The 14,345-nt window shown below is 34.8% G+C and overlaps 1 protein-coding gene across 3 annotated transcripts in view; it reads right to left on the minus strand.

The window, feature by feature from the left end:
• PIBF1 (progesterone immunomodulatory binding factor 1) overlaps positions 1-14,345 on the minus strand; it is a 113,875-nt gene that overhangs the window by 75,226 nt on the left and 24,304 nt on the right. For all 3 annotated transcript variants that reach the window (XM_069880315.1, XM_069880308.1, XM_069880324.1), the window contains exons 8-10: positions 13,855-14,036; positions 9,382-9,507; positions 5,597-5,695 (exon numbers count right to left, since the gene is read on the minus strand). In XM_069880315.1, the coding sequence (XP_069736416.1) occupies positions 5,597-5,695; positions 9,382-9,507; positions 13,855-14,036 (407 nt within the window). The remainder of the gene's footprint in view (positions 1-5,596; positions 5,696-9,381; positions 9,508-13,854; positions 14,037-14,345) is intronic.

Here is a 14,345-nt window from a genome sequence, read left to right on the forward strand (position 1 = left end):
ATGCCCTAGCAAGTGTGCAGGCTTCCTACCACTACTGCTCATCTCTTCGATCAAATTGGTTAATCAGGTTTTCTCCTTCTCTTTATTAAAATGCAGCTTAGAATCATCCATTAAGATGCAAACTCCAAATAACCATATCCTCAGAAGAACAGGGAAAGAGAATAGGAGCCCCCTCAGTTATTTCAGTAGAAATGGAGGATGCACAGATTTGTTTTTGTTACGGATTTCAGTGCTGCTGCTACAGCTTGGAAACAAACTAGACCAAATCACCTCAGAAACAGACTTGTTTTCTTCTTCTCCACCATTCTACCACTCCAGATCCTTTCACTGCCTTGTTTGCAGTGCTTCTGAACTTCCCAGAGGGTGTCTTTTTGCAGTCTCAATGACATTAATGGAATTTTACCCTTTTAGCTGCACCTCGTACCTTCTCATGAGGAGAACAAGATGAAAATAGTTTTTTTTGGGGGAAAAGTGTAGTAGGTACATTGGATAGGGCTGAAATCTAGACAAAGTCTAACTATGACAGTACAGCGCTTGGCTTTATTCCGATAAAAATTGTAAATGTTATCAAAATCACATAGGCACATCATACTACAAAAATCCTAAATGAATACAGCAGCAGCAATGATTGTTACCAAGTTTTTTAGAAAACACTAATGAAGTTAGTTCAAACTAAAGATTTAAAGCAGTAGTAATTTTCAAGATCTATATAGCTCTTCAATTCAAGGTATTTCAAAGCACTTCATATATAAAAGTAGCAGCTGTATTTAGGGAGAAAAAGAGTATGGCAGTAGTTTTTAATACATGGTTAAGGCAGCTTCGGCAAACAAATATTTTGGTCAGAATTTTTCAGCAAGGATCTTCTTGTAATTCATATTTAATTTCTCATTTTATACAAATACTGTGGAAGAAATACTAGGCCCTTATTTAAATATTAACAGTAAGTCCAGCACACAAATACACTGACTTCATTTTAAGATTAGAATCCTGTCATTGAAGTCAGCAACATCTGGTTTACAAAAACACGTTAATAGAAGGAACAAACAATTAATTTTAATGTTTCTGTTAACAATGAATGCACAATGTAATAACTGTTAATCTAAAAATTAGATTCATGCATACTCAGTAGAGGTCCTAAATCCAAAATAGAATATTTATTTATTCAGTAAATTCATGCAATCATCTTCTCATCTAAGCTAGTGCTCTAGGCTTGTCTGCAATTAATAAGAAGATAGAGGGATCTTAACTTCATCTAATTTAAACACCCATTCTATGAATGGAATTGATCACCAACAGAGTATGACACACATAAATACATCTAGATCACATCAATCTCACCTCCGAATGAATTCTAAAGAGTACCACAATAATGAAGAACAATGAAAACAGGGTTTAAAAAAGACTCAAATCATAAAGATTAATGGATGAACTAAAAGAAGTCTCCAAAAAGTATACAATGCTTGCAGTTGAGTGGAAAGAAAAGCACACAAAAAGACATAAAGAACTTTTGCATGCTTTTTTAAATCTATGAAGCATAGACAACTGCTACCAAAAAATGTCTATGACTTATTCTATTTTGCTTTTCATTTAAGAAAGGCATTTCTAAATAGAAACACTAAAAATACTCCTAAAGGTGTATTTACCTGTAGCAGATTGTGCATACAAATCTAATAGTTTTAAATAGCTGAGCTATATATACATAAGTCCATAAATGTTTAAATACTAATCCAAAATCCTTTGAAATCTTCGAATAATCCTTAGACTCCTTAGACTATTTGTTGCAGCCATCATCCTGACTTTACTCAACCCAAACTCAACCCAACGATAAAATCACTGTCTAAAAATGCTCTTTTATCACCTCTGCACATTCAAGAAAAAAGAAAAAAATGACATACTTACAAATATCCTTTTACTTCATAGACAGAGACAGGAATTTAAACCCGTCACTAGCTTTTACAAAACCAAGAGGTTTTTATAACTACTGCCCACTACAAAGTTGAAGGAATAGTGCTGCCGTAACAATTTTCTTGCCTACTCCGTTTACTGCACACACATTTTGTTTCTCTTCATTTTCCTATTCTTCTCATTTTACAATTACAAAGACAAGAAAAGAAAAATCCCCTTGAATATATTATGTGAGCAGCAATCAGCTGTAACAGCACAGAGATTTTTTTTCCTTGTCATTAAGAAAAAAATAAGAATTTGTAAAAACACTTCATCTATGCATTTCCCTTGTGTTCCTAGTAATACTGGAATTTTAAAACCAGTTTCTACTGACAGAGCTGAGCAGTACAGTCCTGGAAAAACACATTATACTCCTCAAAGTTTAAAGGAAATGAATAATTAAAGGTAAGAGATGGCTCTTGTAAGCATCCCCTGTGGTGAATTGCTCTTGGTCATTATCAGACCCAAGAGTCCACTTTCAACAAAGGAACCATTTCAGTTTGATGTTGCAACTTACATGAAACTAGAAAATTTAACCAGCAGGAAAAAAAAAATTACAGGAAATCAGAATGCAGTTCCGCTTTTTGGTGCTTTTTTTGTTGTTGTTGGTGGTGGTGGTTTGTTGGGTTGGGGATTTTTTTTGGCAAGGAGAAGTAACAGATTAACAGTCAATAGTTTGAAAATAACACTCCAGGAATATTCAAGAGAAGGAAAAGTTGAAACATATTTAGATTCTAAACTTTGGTATATTTGTAGGTGATGGAGCTGCTACAGAATTGCTCTCCTCATTCAACCCCGAGGCACTTTCAATTGATGAAATATAGCTTTATAATTAGAAAAAATTCTTAAGTCACATTACCGGCAGTTTGAAAGAAAATGAAAATGTTTCCATTTGACCATAAATTTTTTTTACTACATGTCACTGACCAAAACTGAAGACAAAATATCAAATCAACTAAGTTTTTATCAGTGTCACAGGTAAATGCAATGTGGAGTCTCATACAGGATTTAGAGCTGTATAACAGCAAAGAGAGCAACAAAACTTACATCCAGACATCCTGACTAGCAATGACCTACTTTAAAGTTGAAACAACAGATTCTTTCATATTATCACTTTGGTATTTACTTGGCATTTGTAAACAGCTGTTTACAAAAAGCTACCACATAGATCAGTAAAAAAATGAAAATAACAGCATTTGACTAGAAAATTGGGTATTAGTGGTATTAGTTACACTTCTGATCACAAGATTTGCCAGGAGCTTTATTTAACCACCATTCAGGCCAGTCAACATTCCACATACTTCTGAAGTTTTCAAACATGTTTGTTTATACAGATTATGATACCAGTGGTAACTATGATGAGTCACTTTGTTTTCACTGAAGTAGAACTAGCTGTTATAATCACTTAAATATGGAATTGGACAGCGTGGGTATTCCTTTTTTATCTTAGGGCATTCTGGTGGTATTAGATAATTTTCCTGTTCCACAGAACTGCCACATGTCAGCCCATAGTAAATTCAGAATTCAGAGTCTTTTAAGTTAAAGCATTTATTCCATCTCATCATGCCAGTTTTTTACTTTGTAGTATACTTAGATAGATGATTTGGAATGTGGAAAAAGTCATGGTCCCGACACCTGTACTGTGGTTAGATGGGAGGTAATTTTAAAGAGACACCTACATTTTAAAGAAGTGAAGTATAGGGTTTCCATTTTCCCAAGCAGAAGCTTTTTCTTCAAAAAGCATAATTTTCTGAGAAATTATCTACTCCTCTGAACTCCAGAAATAAGTGTTAATCAACTTATTTAAACTGAGGAGAGTTTTACTTAATTGGAGATCTTAGAGTTAAAAAAAGGCTATCAGAGGACAGAAGCGTAAGTGTATCAAACAAGGCAACAACAAACAGGATACTGCTAACCTTCTTTTGTTACCCTCTAAGGGTATTCTAAATCTTCCTCCTATGTTTCTCATTGCAAGGTAACTTCCCTCCTTAACCAAGAAACATTATGAAAAAATAACTCATTTGATTGAATATAGCAGAAGAGAGAAGTATTTCCTCCATGGCCCTTAAGTTTAAAAAAAAATATGGTGAGAATTATAAAGCTGATATTTTTATTAAACCAAGCATGTGTGCATATTCAAGTTACCGTACACCAGACCTAGTTTAGAGAAGAACTTCCAGTTAGATATGAACTTGCCACATGTCATAGCAAGTCTTATCACAGCGAAAGGTACGAGTCTCACCAGAAAGAAACAAATAGCTGGCTCAACTTAGCACTTTATTTAGACTCGGGAGATCAGTTTTGAACCAAGTTTCCTTGTTGACCCCACTTAACCAGCTCTGATTTCCACATTTTGATTTGCACTGTGGAACCATCATCCCAATATTTGCTAACTTAATTCCTTTTGAGGATCCAAGAACACCTATAATGCACTCTAACCACTAAATGCCATTCAGCACCCTTGGGCCCATTCTGCCCTAACTAGAGTTAATCTGAAACTCAGCCTCCTGAAACTCAGCATGCGTATCAAGTCCTCTGAACCATCTCATTGACTCTAGAACCACCTCCACTGTTTCACAACACTAGTTAGCCTGGGCATTTTTGTTAGTCCTTTGTGGCTATGCTGGGGCAGTGCTATTACTTCAGTAATATCACCACTGCAATTTAGGAGTTATACATAAAAATTAAAAGCTTTAATTTGTGTATATGCTTAAGTTAACAAGATTTAACAGATTACTACTTGTAATTCAAAACAATTCCAAGCAAACCCAGTTCACAGAATCACTAGGTTGGAAAAGGCCCACAGGATCACCAAGTCCAACCATTCCTAACAACCACTAAACCATGCCCCTCAGTTCACATCAAGTACACAAGGTGGCACAATTCGTTAATGAACTGGCCTTTAACCTTCAGAAATAAGATGTGGATTAAACAGTTAATCAAGTCCAAAACTAAGGACACAGAATAAACTTACCCAAAACAGCTTTGATTAGTCCCTAGTTTTAAATTACTTCATAATTTACCACAGCTAATATTCTAACTTTACAAAAAGTGAAGACAAGGTGCTGCTGATCAGGATTGAAAGACTGCTTGTAAGCAGGCAGAAAATCAATCATGACTTCCTTCTCCATAGGAATAAAATTGTATATTGTTATGGATGATCTATTTTATACATGAAATATGAAAAACTAAGAAGAGACAGCAGTAAAAATAGAAGGATGTATTACGCATAACTGTTCATGACTACTCCACTCCAACTACACTTCACAAAAATTATTCATTGAATCATACAAGATAATTTTCTTCTTTCAACTAAAGAACAAAAAGAACAACAGAACAGGTTCAGAATTTGACCAGTGCCACTGTACAGTGTGAAAGCCATGTTATTGCTATGAGATACAAAATTATGTTTGCTGGTCTTTACAGGATTGTAGAAGAATCAAACTTTCATATTGTAACTGCACTGGTAATGGAAAAAAACCCCATGTCTGCTAGAATCAAATCTGTAACTTCTTTAAACAAAATATGTGTCATTCTGTCTATTCTTTATAAGTAGAAAGTGAAAGCAGTCATTCCTCCTACCTAAAACTCCTTAGATACAAATATAGCTATACCTACAGATTTTTTAATGTGCATTTTAAAAGCTACTTACTGTTCTAAGAGTTGATCATATTTTCTTAAAGCATCCTTTTCAGCAATAACTGCTCTCTCTTTTTCAGCGATGGCATTATCTCTTGCTTCTCTCAAATTTCTGAAGGAAACAAAAGTTATTCTGTCAAGAATCTGTTAGGAAAAAGGCTTTTCTGCTTCATGAATTACTACTGATTCGTTTTAACTCCAGTATTACCTTCTTCAACTCTCATCGAATGACAGAGCTGTCTGTGTGTACAAATATTCATTAAAGACTTGACTCCAGATTACTTTTGTATGTGCCAGCAAAGTTTCCAGTTCCAAAATTATAAAAACAACAATCAAACCACCTATTTCTATGTAGAAATATTCGAATAATTCTAGAATACTAGAACTGTAAATTACTTATTTTTTTGTAGACATTAAATAAATTAAAAAAATTTTGCTTGGTGTTTCACTACTAACTAGAGGAATGCTGTCCTCCTAGCTGAAATTATTGACAAGTTTTATGACAGAGAAGAAGATTAACTAGGCATAGAAATCCTGCTTACACATACAACTAATTGGCTAGTTAGTCCAATACGTAGGTATGGGATATTATTGCTATCTCCTCCTGGCTTCCATTGCTGGCATAATTTTTTATCTACATAGAACCATAAATAACACAAATATTTTATTGCAATCAATCTATACTTTTTTATTCTATTAACCAAATAACTTGCAAACTATCTTATTTCACTAACAAATGAGAGTAGAATCATACAAAAAATAACACATACAGTACTTTTATTCAAAATCTACATAGGTATGAATAGCCTGTTAACCTGTAGTCTGCCTGTAGCATACCACTCCAATAAACTGCAGTAACTGGAAGGAGTGCTTATATATTGCTTACAAGTTGCATCTCCATTATTTACCACAACACAGTACCAGCTGACTTGCAGAGCAAACAGTGGCTGCTTAGGACCAGACACCTATGTTATGACCATCTCCGAGGATTTTACCTTAAGCTACTTCTGGTTTGCTCCCATGACCTGAACACCCACAAGCATTTGGAATATATTAGATGATCTTAGAGACTTCTTCCAATTTTGTTTGATCTAAGAGGAATCCTGTTCATGTGCTACAAACGTGAGCACAATACCGCAAATTCAAGCACAAACTGCAAGGCAAGCAAAAATGCAGCAAGCAGCAATGGCGAGAGGGTTTCACTTCAAAACCATATTGTTCATCTGATCTAAACTGCTAACATAGATGCAGTCACGCTCTCTCCACTCAAAGCTGTTTCTTCACCCCTCCACCATGGGAACTTTTTGACTTAAACCAAAATAAAACTAGAGTCTCAGGCAAATTTTGAAGAAAAGAAGAAAAGTCAAGCTATATAGGCAAATTGAAAATTATGAAGTCCATGTAAATGTTTTCTGAGGTCATTTTAGCCACATTGATGGTAAATAATTTTTGGATGAAAGGTTATTTTCTAGACTAAGGAAACATTATCAATGGCACTTCTCTGAACCCGAAGTAATTAATGTGAATAAGAAAATGTTAATTACAAAGAATCAACATCAGAATTATGAAACAGTTAACTGGCTAGGAAAGATAAAATTTTCTTTAAAAAGTGAGTTACTAGGCTATAGAATTTACAGATGAAATTCAGGGGCTGATCTTGAGAGTAGATTCTTTAAAATTGACTCACACAGAAGTATGAGAACACACTAATTAATTTTGCTAATAGCATTGAGATCAAGCATATTATGTCTCACTGTTGCAGTGGAATGTTGTGTCCTTAAAACTAGAGTAAAGGAAGTGAGGTAAAAATGAAACTGCAGGAGACATACAGCAACTCTTTTAGACAATAAATAATTTTGCTTAATTGAACAGCTAATCAATTGAAAATGCAATAGAAAGAAAAAGGAGACAAATGTGTTTTTGAAATAAACCTCTTAGCAACTGCCAGTCATTGTACTTCAGTTCACATCCGCAAACTATTGCAGAGCACACAAATTGGACACCAGTCAGATTGAACCAAGTCAGATGATGTGCTCCGGGGGAGCATCTAACATGCTCCAAACTACTACATTGAGTTTGATTATTTGGAACAGGCTACCGCTAACCCAAAGTCAAACCTCATGCAGACATTCACACATCCTGCGAACTCACTCATGCTTGCTAATGCAAACATAGCCAATGCTTACTACAACCAAGTAAGTGAAACTTACATAAATTAAGAATGAAAGCATCACCCTTTTACTGGTGTCTCCCCCACCATTAGAGCTTCTTGAACTGACTCATCCAAGTGTAAAATAAGTGCTAATAAATTCAAGGGGAACATCAGGCACACCAGGCTTGACAAAGAAGAAAGAGGAACTGAATAGTAGATTAGCTCGGCTGTAATACCACTCCATGCTGTGAGCTGAAGATGAAACCAACATCTTTGCTTTATTTTCAGTCACAATCGGCATCTCACCAAATCACACAATTTCATGCCAAACTGCTTTGCTCACGATTTGGGGTTCCATATGTCTTGCCAATAAGGGGTGTCAGGCTGGGAAGCAGCATCTTATGGTGGATTCTTTACCATTTTATAAAAAGAACATACACTAAAAATCCTTTTTGGCAAAATATGAAGTCAAATCCATGGGATTTACATTTCAGAAGTAATTATTTCAAAATGATGAACAAAGCATCCATAAATTGGCTCCAGATACACACAAAACATCTTTCAGTAGCTTTCTCAATGCTACACAGACCCTTGTCAAATCTACCCTAGCAGTGGAGGTTTAAATTCATACTTTACAGTTTAAAATAGATTTGCATACAGGAAGTGGTGTGGATGTACGTGTGTGTGTATATATATATGTATTTTACTCACACTTGCAAAACTACACAATGATGTAATTATTTTTAATTAGAACCTTTCAGTTGACTGGAAGACAGACAGCAGGAGTCATGTTCTTTTTTCACTCTTCTGAGCAGTAACAAAACTACCTATTAGAGGAACAGATGCTGATGCCACAAATATCTTTTTACTACAGTCATTTCCTTCTCCACAAGACACTTCCAGGACATGTACAATGAAGTTATAATTATTAAGCACTCCTCCCATGATAAAGGGATAAAAGGGGCAAAAAAACAAGCTCAAAAAGTGCCTAAAGTCCAAATCTTTAGATCCTTAAGGGCCTAAAAGAGCATGTGCCTAACTCTACATGTAATTCCATGTAATTCAACAAGATGACACACATACAAAATTCAATATGCAGTCTTTGCAGAACTACGATGTTCTTCAGAAGAGGATTTGATGATAATTTATTAGAAAGCAATACTCTTGTGAATCATAATGCTCTGAGCAATCTTGAATAGATTTATTCTAGAAAGGCAAAAGAAGTATTAGTTTCCCCTCTTTTTTCTGCTTTACTTTCTGCATCAACACCTTCTTCTCTGGTTCCCTGGCACAGTTTCAGGACTGTCCATACAGCACGACAGCCAAACCAACAGGTTTTCTATTAATTAATTAAGACTATACATATGAATAAACTCAAACTCAGTGATATTTACCTAGAACATGAATTTTAATAATACTTTTCATTGACAATGTTGCAAGTACCCAATTTAATAAATAAATATATCACCGTTTATTTACTGTACAAGTATCATTTAATTTTAGTTAATCATCAGTTTTATAATTGGACTTAAATTCTCACATTTTGATAACTTCTCAAAGAGCCAGGCAACGAGGATTACACCAAAGAACAAAACAGCACTTAGTCATTTTTGCCCTAATTACGTTATTGCCTGTATCTTATCTACCTGTTTTCACGTTCATACATCTCTTTTGAAGTGCTTCTTAGCTGCTCGATTTCTTGATTTGTTTTCAACCTTAGCTGTTCCAACTCTTCATGCAGTCTCTTCTCATATTCTGATTTATAGTGGTCTCTGTAAGTGAACAAATGCACAACATCGGAATTTAAAATTAATTGCACTGGCCAAAATATCAAAACTTAAGTACAGCTACACAAGTACAGCAGAGACTTCTTGATTTTATCTTAATTCTTTCTCTTTCTTCCCAAATTACTTGAAATACAGCCTATGTTGTTGTGCAAACTGAGTGAAAATCAGTCAGGAAGAAATAATATTAAATCGAGTATAAATAAAATCTTTCTGCATACCATTTTAATTTTTTCAATGTAATTTGACATTGATTTAACATGCAACATTATGCTTAACATTCTTCCAGAAATTCTTTATCAGCCTCTACAAGAAGTAGTTCCATTAATTAAAAAGATAAGGTGAATTCCTCACTTTCCAAAGTTTCCTAATTTCTTCATCAGCGTGTAAGGGTTAATTAACTTGCTAACTTACAAAACTGCCATGCTACCATGAGACTTTGCTGTGTACTATTTCCACCTCATGCGGGGAAAAACGTCACAAGAAACACTGGAGATCACATACTGTGTAGATTCATGAAGTCAAAAAACGTCAAGATTTGGGAATTTATCCTGTTAACATCACATATAAATTAATTAAAACAGATTCTTAAGTTTTTAAGCAGCAGGAATCGGAAGATTTGAGGATAAAAGAATGCCATTTCAGAGTAATACTGACATTTTTGTAACTTTGGAAGCCTATAACGAACTGTAAGGAATCCCATAAAAAATTTCTCCTATAAAACTATAAAAAAAAGACTTGTGTTGCAAGTACTTAACAGCAAAGTACATTAAAATTTTATAGCATCGAGGTAATGTTCAAGAATAATCATCCAGCATTGAAGCAACTGGTAGAAATTACAGGTTTGGAAATAAAACCATGTTTATAAACAAATGTGCATTTATAACTGTAAAAAGTTTTAGTTTTCTTATGATTTCCAACTGTTTGAGAGCCCATGGCTTTTAGAAATCAGTACTTGAGCAGGCCCTGAACTCATTCATAATCAACTAAAGCCCCAAACATTTAAATATCAGAATTCTCACTGTCTAGGTTTTCCTGTCGTCTTTTTATCGAGACATTGAATTTCAGATGACCCTTCAAGGTAAATTTATCTCCTCTTCTTCCTCAAGCGCACTACACTACAGCAAAAGACTTCATGAAGATCTCTGGTACAATTAAGAAGTTTAAAATAAAACCCAAACCCCACATTGTAGTGGAATGCAAGGTTCCCGTTACAAACTTTTTGTTTTCATGATGTGTTATACAGCCTGATATGTAGCAAAAAAATGCTGAAGATGAGGGCTCAGGGTAGAATTATTCTTTGCAGCATCAATAGGCATGACCATTTTCTTGGTATGGAGACAATGTACTGTTACCATTACTACTTGCCAAAAAGAAATCTCTGTCATTGCAGAAATTACACCCTCCCTCCCATGGCAAAACTGCCAAAAGTCAGGAAAGTTAAACTGCAAAAATTAGAAGAATCTGGAAAAGACCTGAATATGCACAGTGATGTCACCAGAAAAGATTTCAAAGTGATGCTTATCTTTATGATGACTGAAGTAAACAAATGGTATAGTAAAGGGCATATTCCAAGAATATAGCTTGACTGCCCTACCAATGCCTTTTAATACACACCAATTGAGTTGCTGCTGAAGCAAAGGACTCATTTGTGATTTTTATTCCTGACTTGCTGCGATAGCCTTTTGCTTGAGCAGTAACTAAAAATGGTTTTGCCTTATTTAGTTGTTTTGTCTTCTTCAGGCTTAAGGTTTTAACGAACTTCTTCCCAGGTCAATGATTCATAAGGCTTTAACACATGTGAATGAACTAAATGTGATCTGAACATTTCAACACAACTATGGATTGTGTTTTAAGATTCAACATATAAAGAGAAATCCTCCACGTTGGTCTGTGCCTACACACAGATTTCCAAGAACTGTAGATATGAGCTTCTGCCACTCATCTTGTCACAACCTCAATGTATTTTGAAGTGTATCTTTTAAAAATTTGGCAGAATTGAGCATTAAAAAGCCTTAAAAAGCATTAAAAGTTCTTCAAAACGTAGCAAATACATGCTTATTACCCAAACTGATGTCACCTCCAGGTAGCACTAAGGACTGTAGAGAGTCTATTAATTGGTACAGTTTTCTCCTGCACTACACTTTTGTACCTCTCTAATTTAACTAACACATAAACAGGACTCTGTCGAACTCTCCAGAACAAACCTAATACTGTAGATGTTTCACCTGAGAGATGGATGGTTTAAACTGCTGAATAAACTCGAGTTCCCATCATGGGACACAGTCTCAAAAACCCATAAAAAGTATATACACATGCATGGGAAAACGTAAAGAAGGGATAGCTTCTGCAATATCACAGATCCCATGCAGATTTTAAAGTGCTTTACAAAAGGATCCAATTACTGCCATTTGACAAAAGAAATCTTACATTAACATTTTTACATTCAAAGCTACTTTTTTACATTATGAAATAACTTCTTTATCAGCAGGTCAGCAACAACACCCTCAACATAACCCAGGCTGCCCGAGCTGCAGCACAGTCCTATAGATGCTGCTCAATACACTATCCTGTCTTCTCTCCTGTGCAAAAGACAATCACAGTCCCTAGAGGAGAGCAAATATACTTGCCCGATTTGTTATAGTAAACATCTTGCCTATGAAAACTAGCATCATGAAGAGAGTCACTGATACCAATGAAGTCAAGAGGGACATTTGGTAACAGTACAGATTCCCAATGATAGACTATTAAAATGCGTACAGGCAAAGTAATTCCCAGAATTTCTCTTTAGTTAGTATCAAAATGCAAGAGACAGAAACCTCTGATATTCCAAACGGCAGGAGGGCAGGAGGGCAGCCCAAACTGTGGTAGAGATAAGCTACTACATATGTCTCTTTCTAGGTCACTCAAATGGAGACAGCTCCATAAAACTGCCTCTACATCATTATTATAGGATAAAGATTTGACACTGGTTCTCTAGGAACAGAAATCTAGCTACAAGAGTCAGTGCTTACAAGCACATTTCTGGGGGAAGACTGCTCAGACCTACATTACTTATAAAGCCCCATTTAAAAACAAGGCTTAAAAACTTACTAAAAAAATGCAGAAGCTCCAAGTGAATATAGTTCTGAGATAAATATATATAAAAAAAAAAGTTTAAGTAACTACATTGAAAGGAAAAATAACATTAACAACAGCTCTGATAAGAAATATGGGCTGAACTCAATAGCTGATCATTTTAGTAGGGTACTTCTCCATTTCCATTTAGATAAAAATTTGTCTTTGACTTGCATTACAGGCAAGTCCTGTTAGCACACTTCTTAGTTATACAAGGACACAACATTTATAGATGATGTTTTCAATTCCATCTTCTTGATTCAAAGAGAAGGAAGTAGCTGAATAGAAGCTGAATCTACTTCATACTCTAAGCTCTTTCATTCAATCCTCAGTTGTTTTTTATAAGGACACTACCAACCAAAAAGGGGTTTATATTCATTAATGAAGTACATACAGGCAAACATTTGATGTAGTTTTGTGATATATATTGACAAGGTATTTTTTGACATCTAGATATAGGGAAATAACATGAACTGCATACACTCGAACTCTGTATAAGAAAAATCTAAATGTGGTTTGAAATTTTGTAGTACAGCGTTACTTATGTACCAAGGAATGTAGTTGAATAACATAGCGTTTCCTGTTCAACATCTTATACATATATATACATCTATACCAATTCAAATAGCATAAGGATTTGACACTATCATTGCGGCTAGCATACAACAATTGGTTTATTTCTCAAGGCTACGTTTAAGGAATTTGTACTCAAACGTGAGATAGGAAAGACTGATATCAGCTCCAATAGCTGACAAGAAGCACAATATGTCTTATTTTAAACATTTGTGAAAATTAAATATTTATTATAATATATAATTAAGATTGTATTTCAGATACTCCTTGTTTTAATAAAGATCATTTAGGGCGGGGGGTGGGGGTGCGTGGGAGAAATATGCAACATATACACTTGAGACAGCTTTTCTCTCATTTGTAATTAATTACTGTTGCCCCTGTAAATTTCTACAAACACCTAAGAAAACAGTTGCCATAAACTTTCAATACTGACATCTTTGCTATGGTTTTCTATCAAAGGTTTAAAAAAATATTTCCTGATGCACATTAAGACGCAAAAGATGTGTCCTGTTTCTAGTCACACAAATACAGACCAGCTTTCTGAAAGTTGTTTTGTTTTTTTAATAAAACAAGATTTGTGCAAGAAACAAGTGAAAACTGTTAAATATCTTGTCTACTGACAGCAGTGAACACACGATAACTTACCTGGATGCAACATATTTTTCATACATTTCTTCCCTAGCTTTCTTGGCATCCTCTAGCTGAATCTGAAGTCTCTCAAGGCGATCTTCTTCATGTGCACAGCGAACACTAAGCTCCATGTTCTGGCGATTAAGATAATCTTTATCTTTTTGCACCAAGTTGAGGGATTGTTGTATGGTTGCCAACTATAAAAAGCATTAAAAAGAACACTTTAACATGAATTTCGAGATAAGTATTTAATCTATGTACACATATTTGCAATTTTGCTTTAACACTTATCTGTGAAATTTAACTCCTTTCTGAATAAAAAAAAAAGCCCAAACCTCTATTGCTTAACATAAGCTGGTAAAACTTTAAGCGGAAAAAAAGATTTTAATAAAATTATAATTTTATAAATTTTCATGATTTATTTCTGGCAGTTGGCACCTGCAAAAGAGGCAAAGTGCCCCTTAATCTACCTTGGTATCTAAACAGTACTGAAGTAGTGAATATTG

The sequence above is a fragment of the Phaenicophaeus curvirostris genome, chromosome 1, assembly GCF_032191515.1.
Source record: "Phaenicophaeus curvirostris isolate KB17595 chromosome 1, BPBGC_Pcur_1.0, whole genome shotgun sequence".
Classification (NCBI taxonomy): Eukaryota; Metazoa; Chordata; class Aves; order Cuculiformes; family Cuculidae; genus Phaenicophaeus; species Phaenicophaeus curvirostris.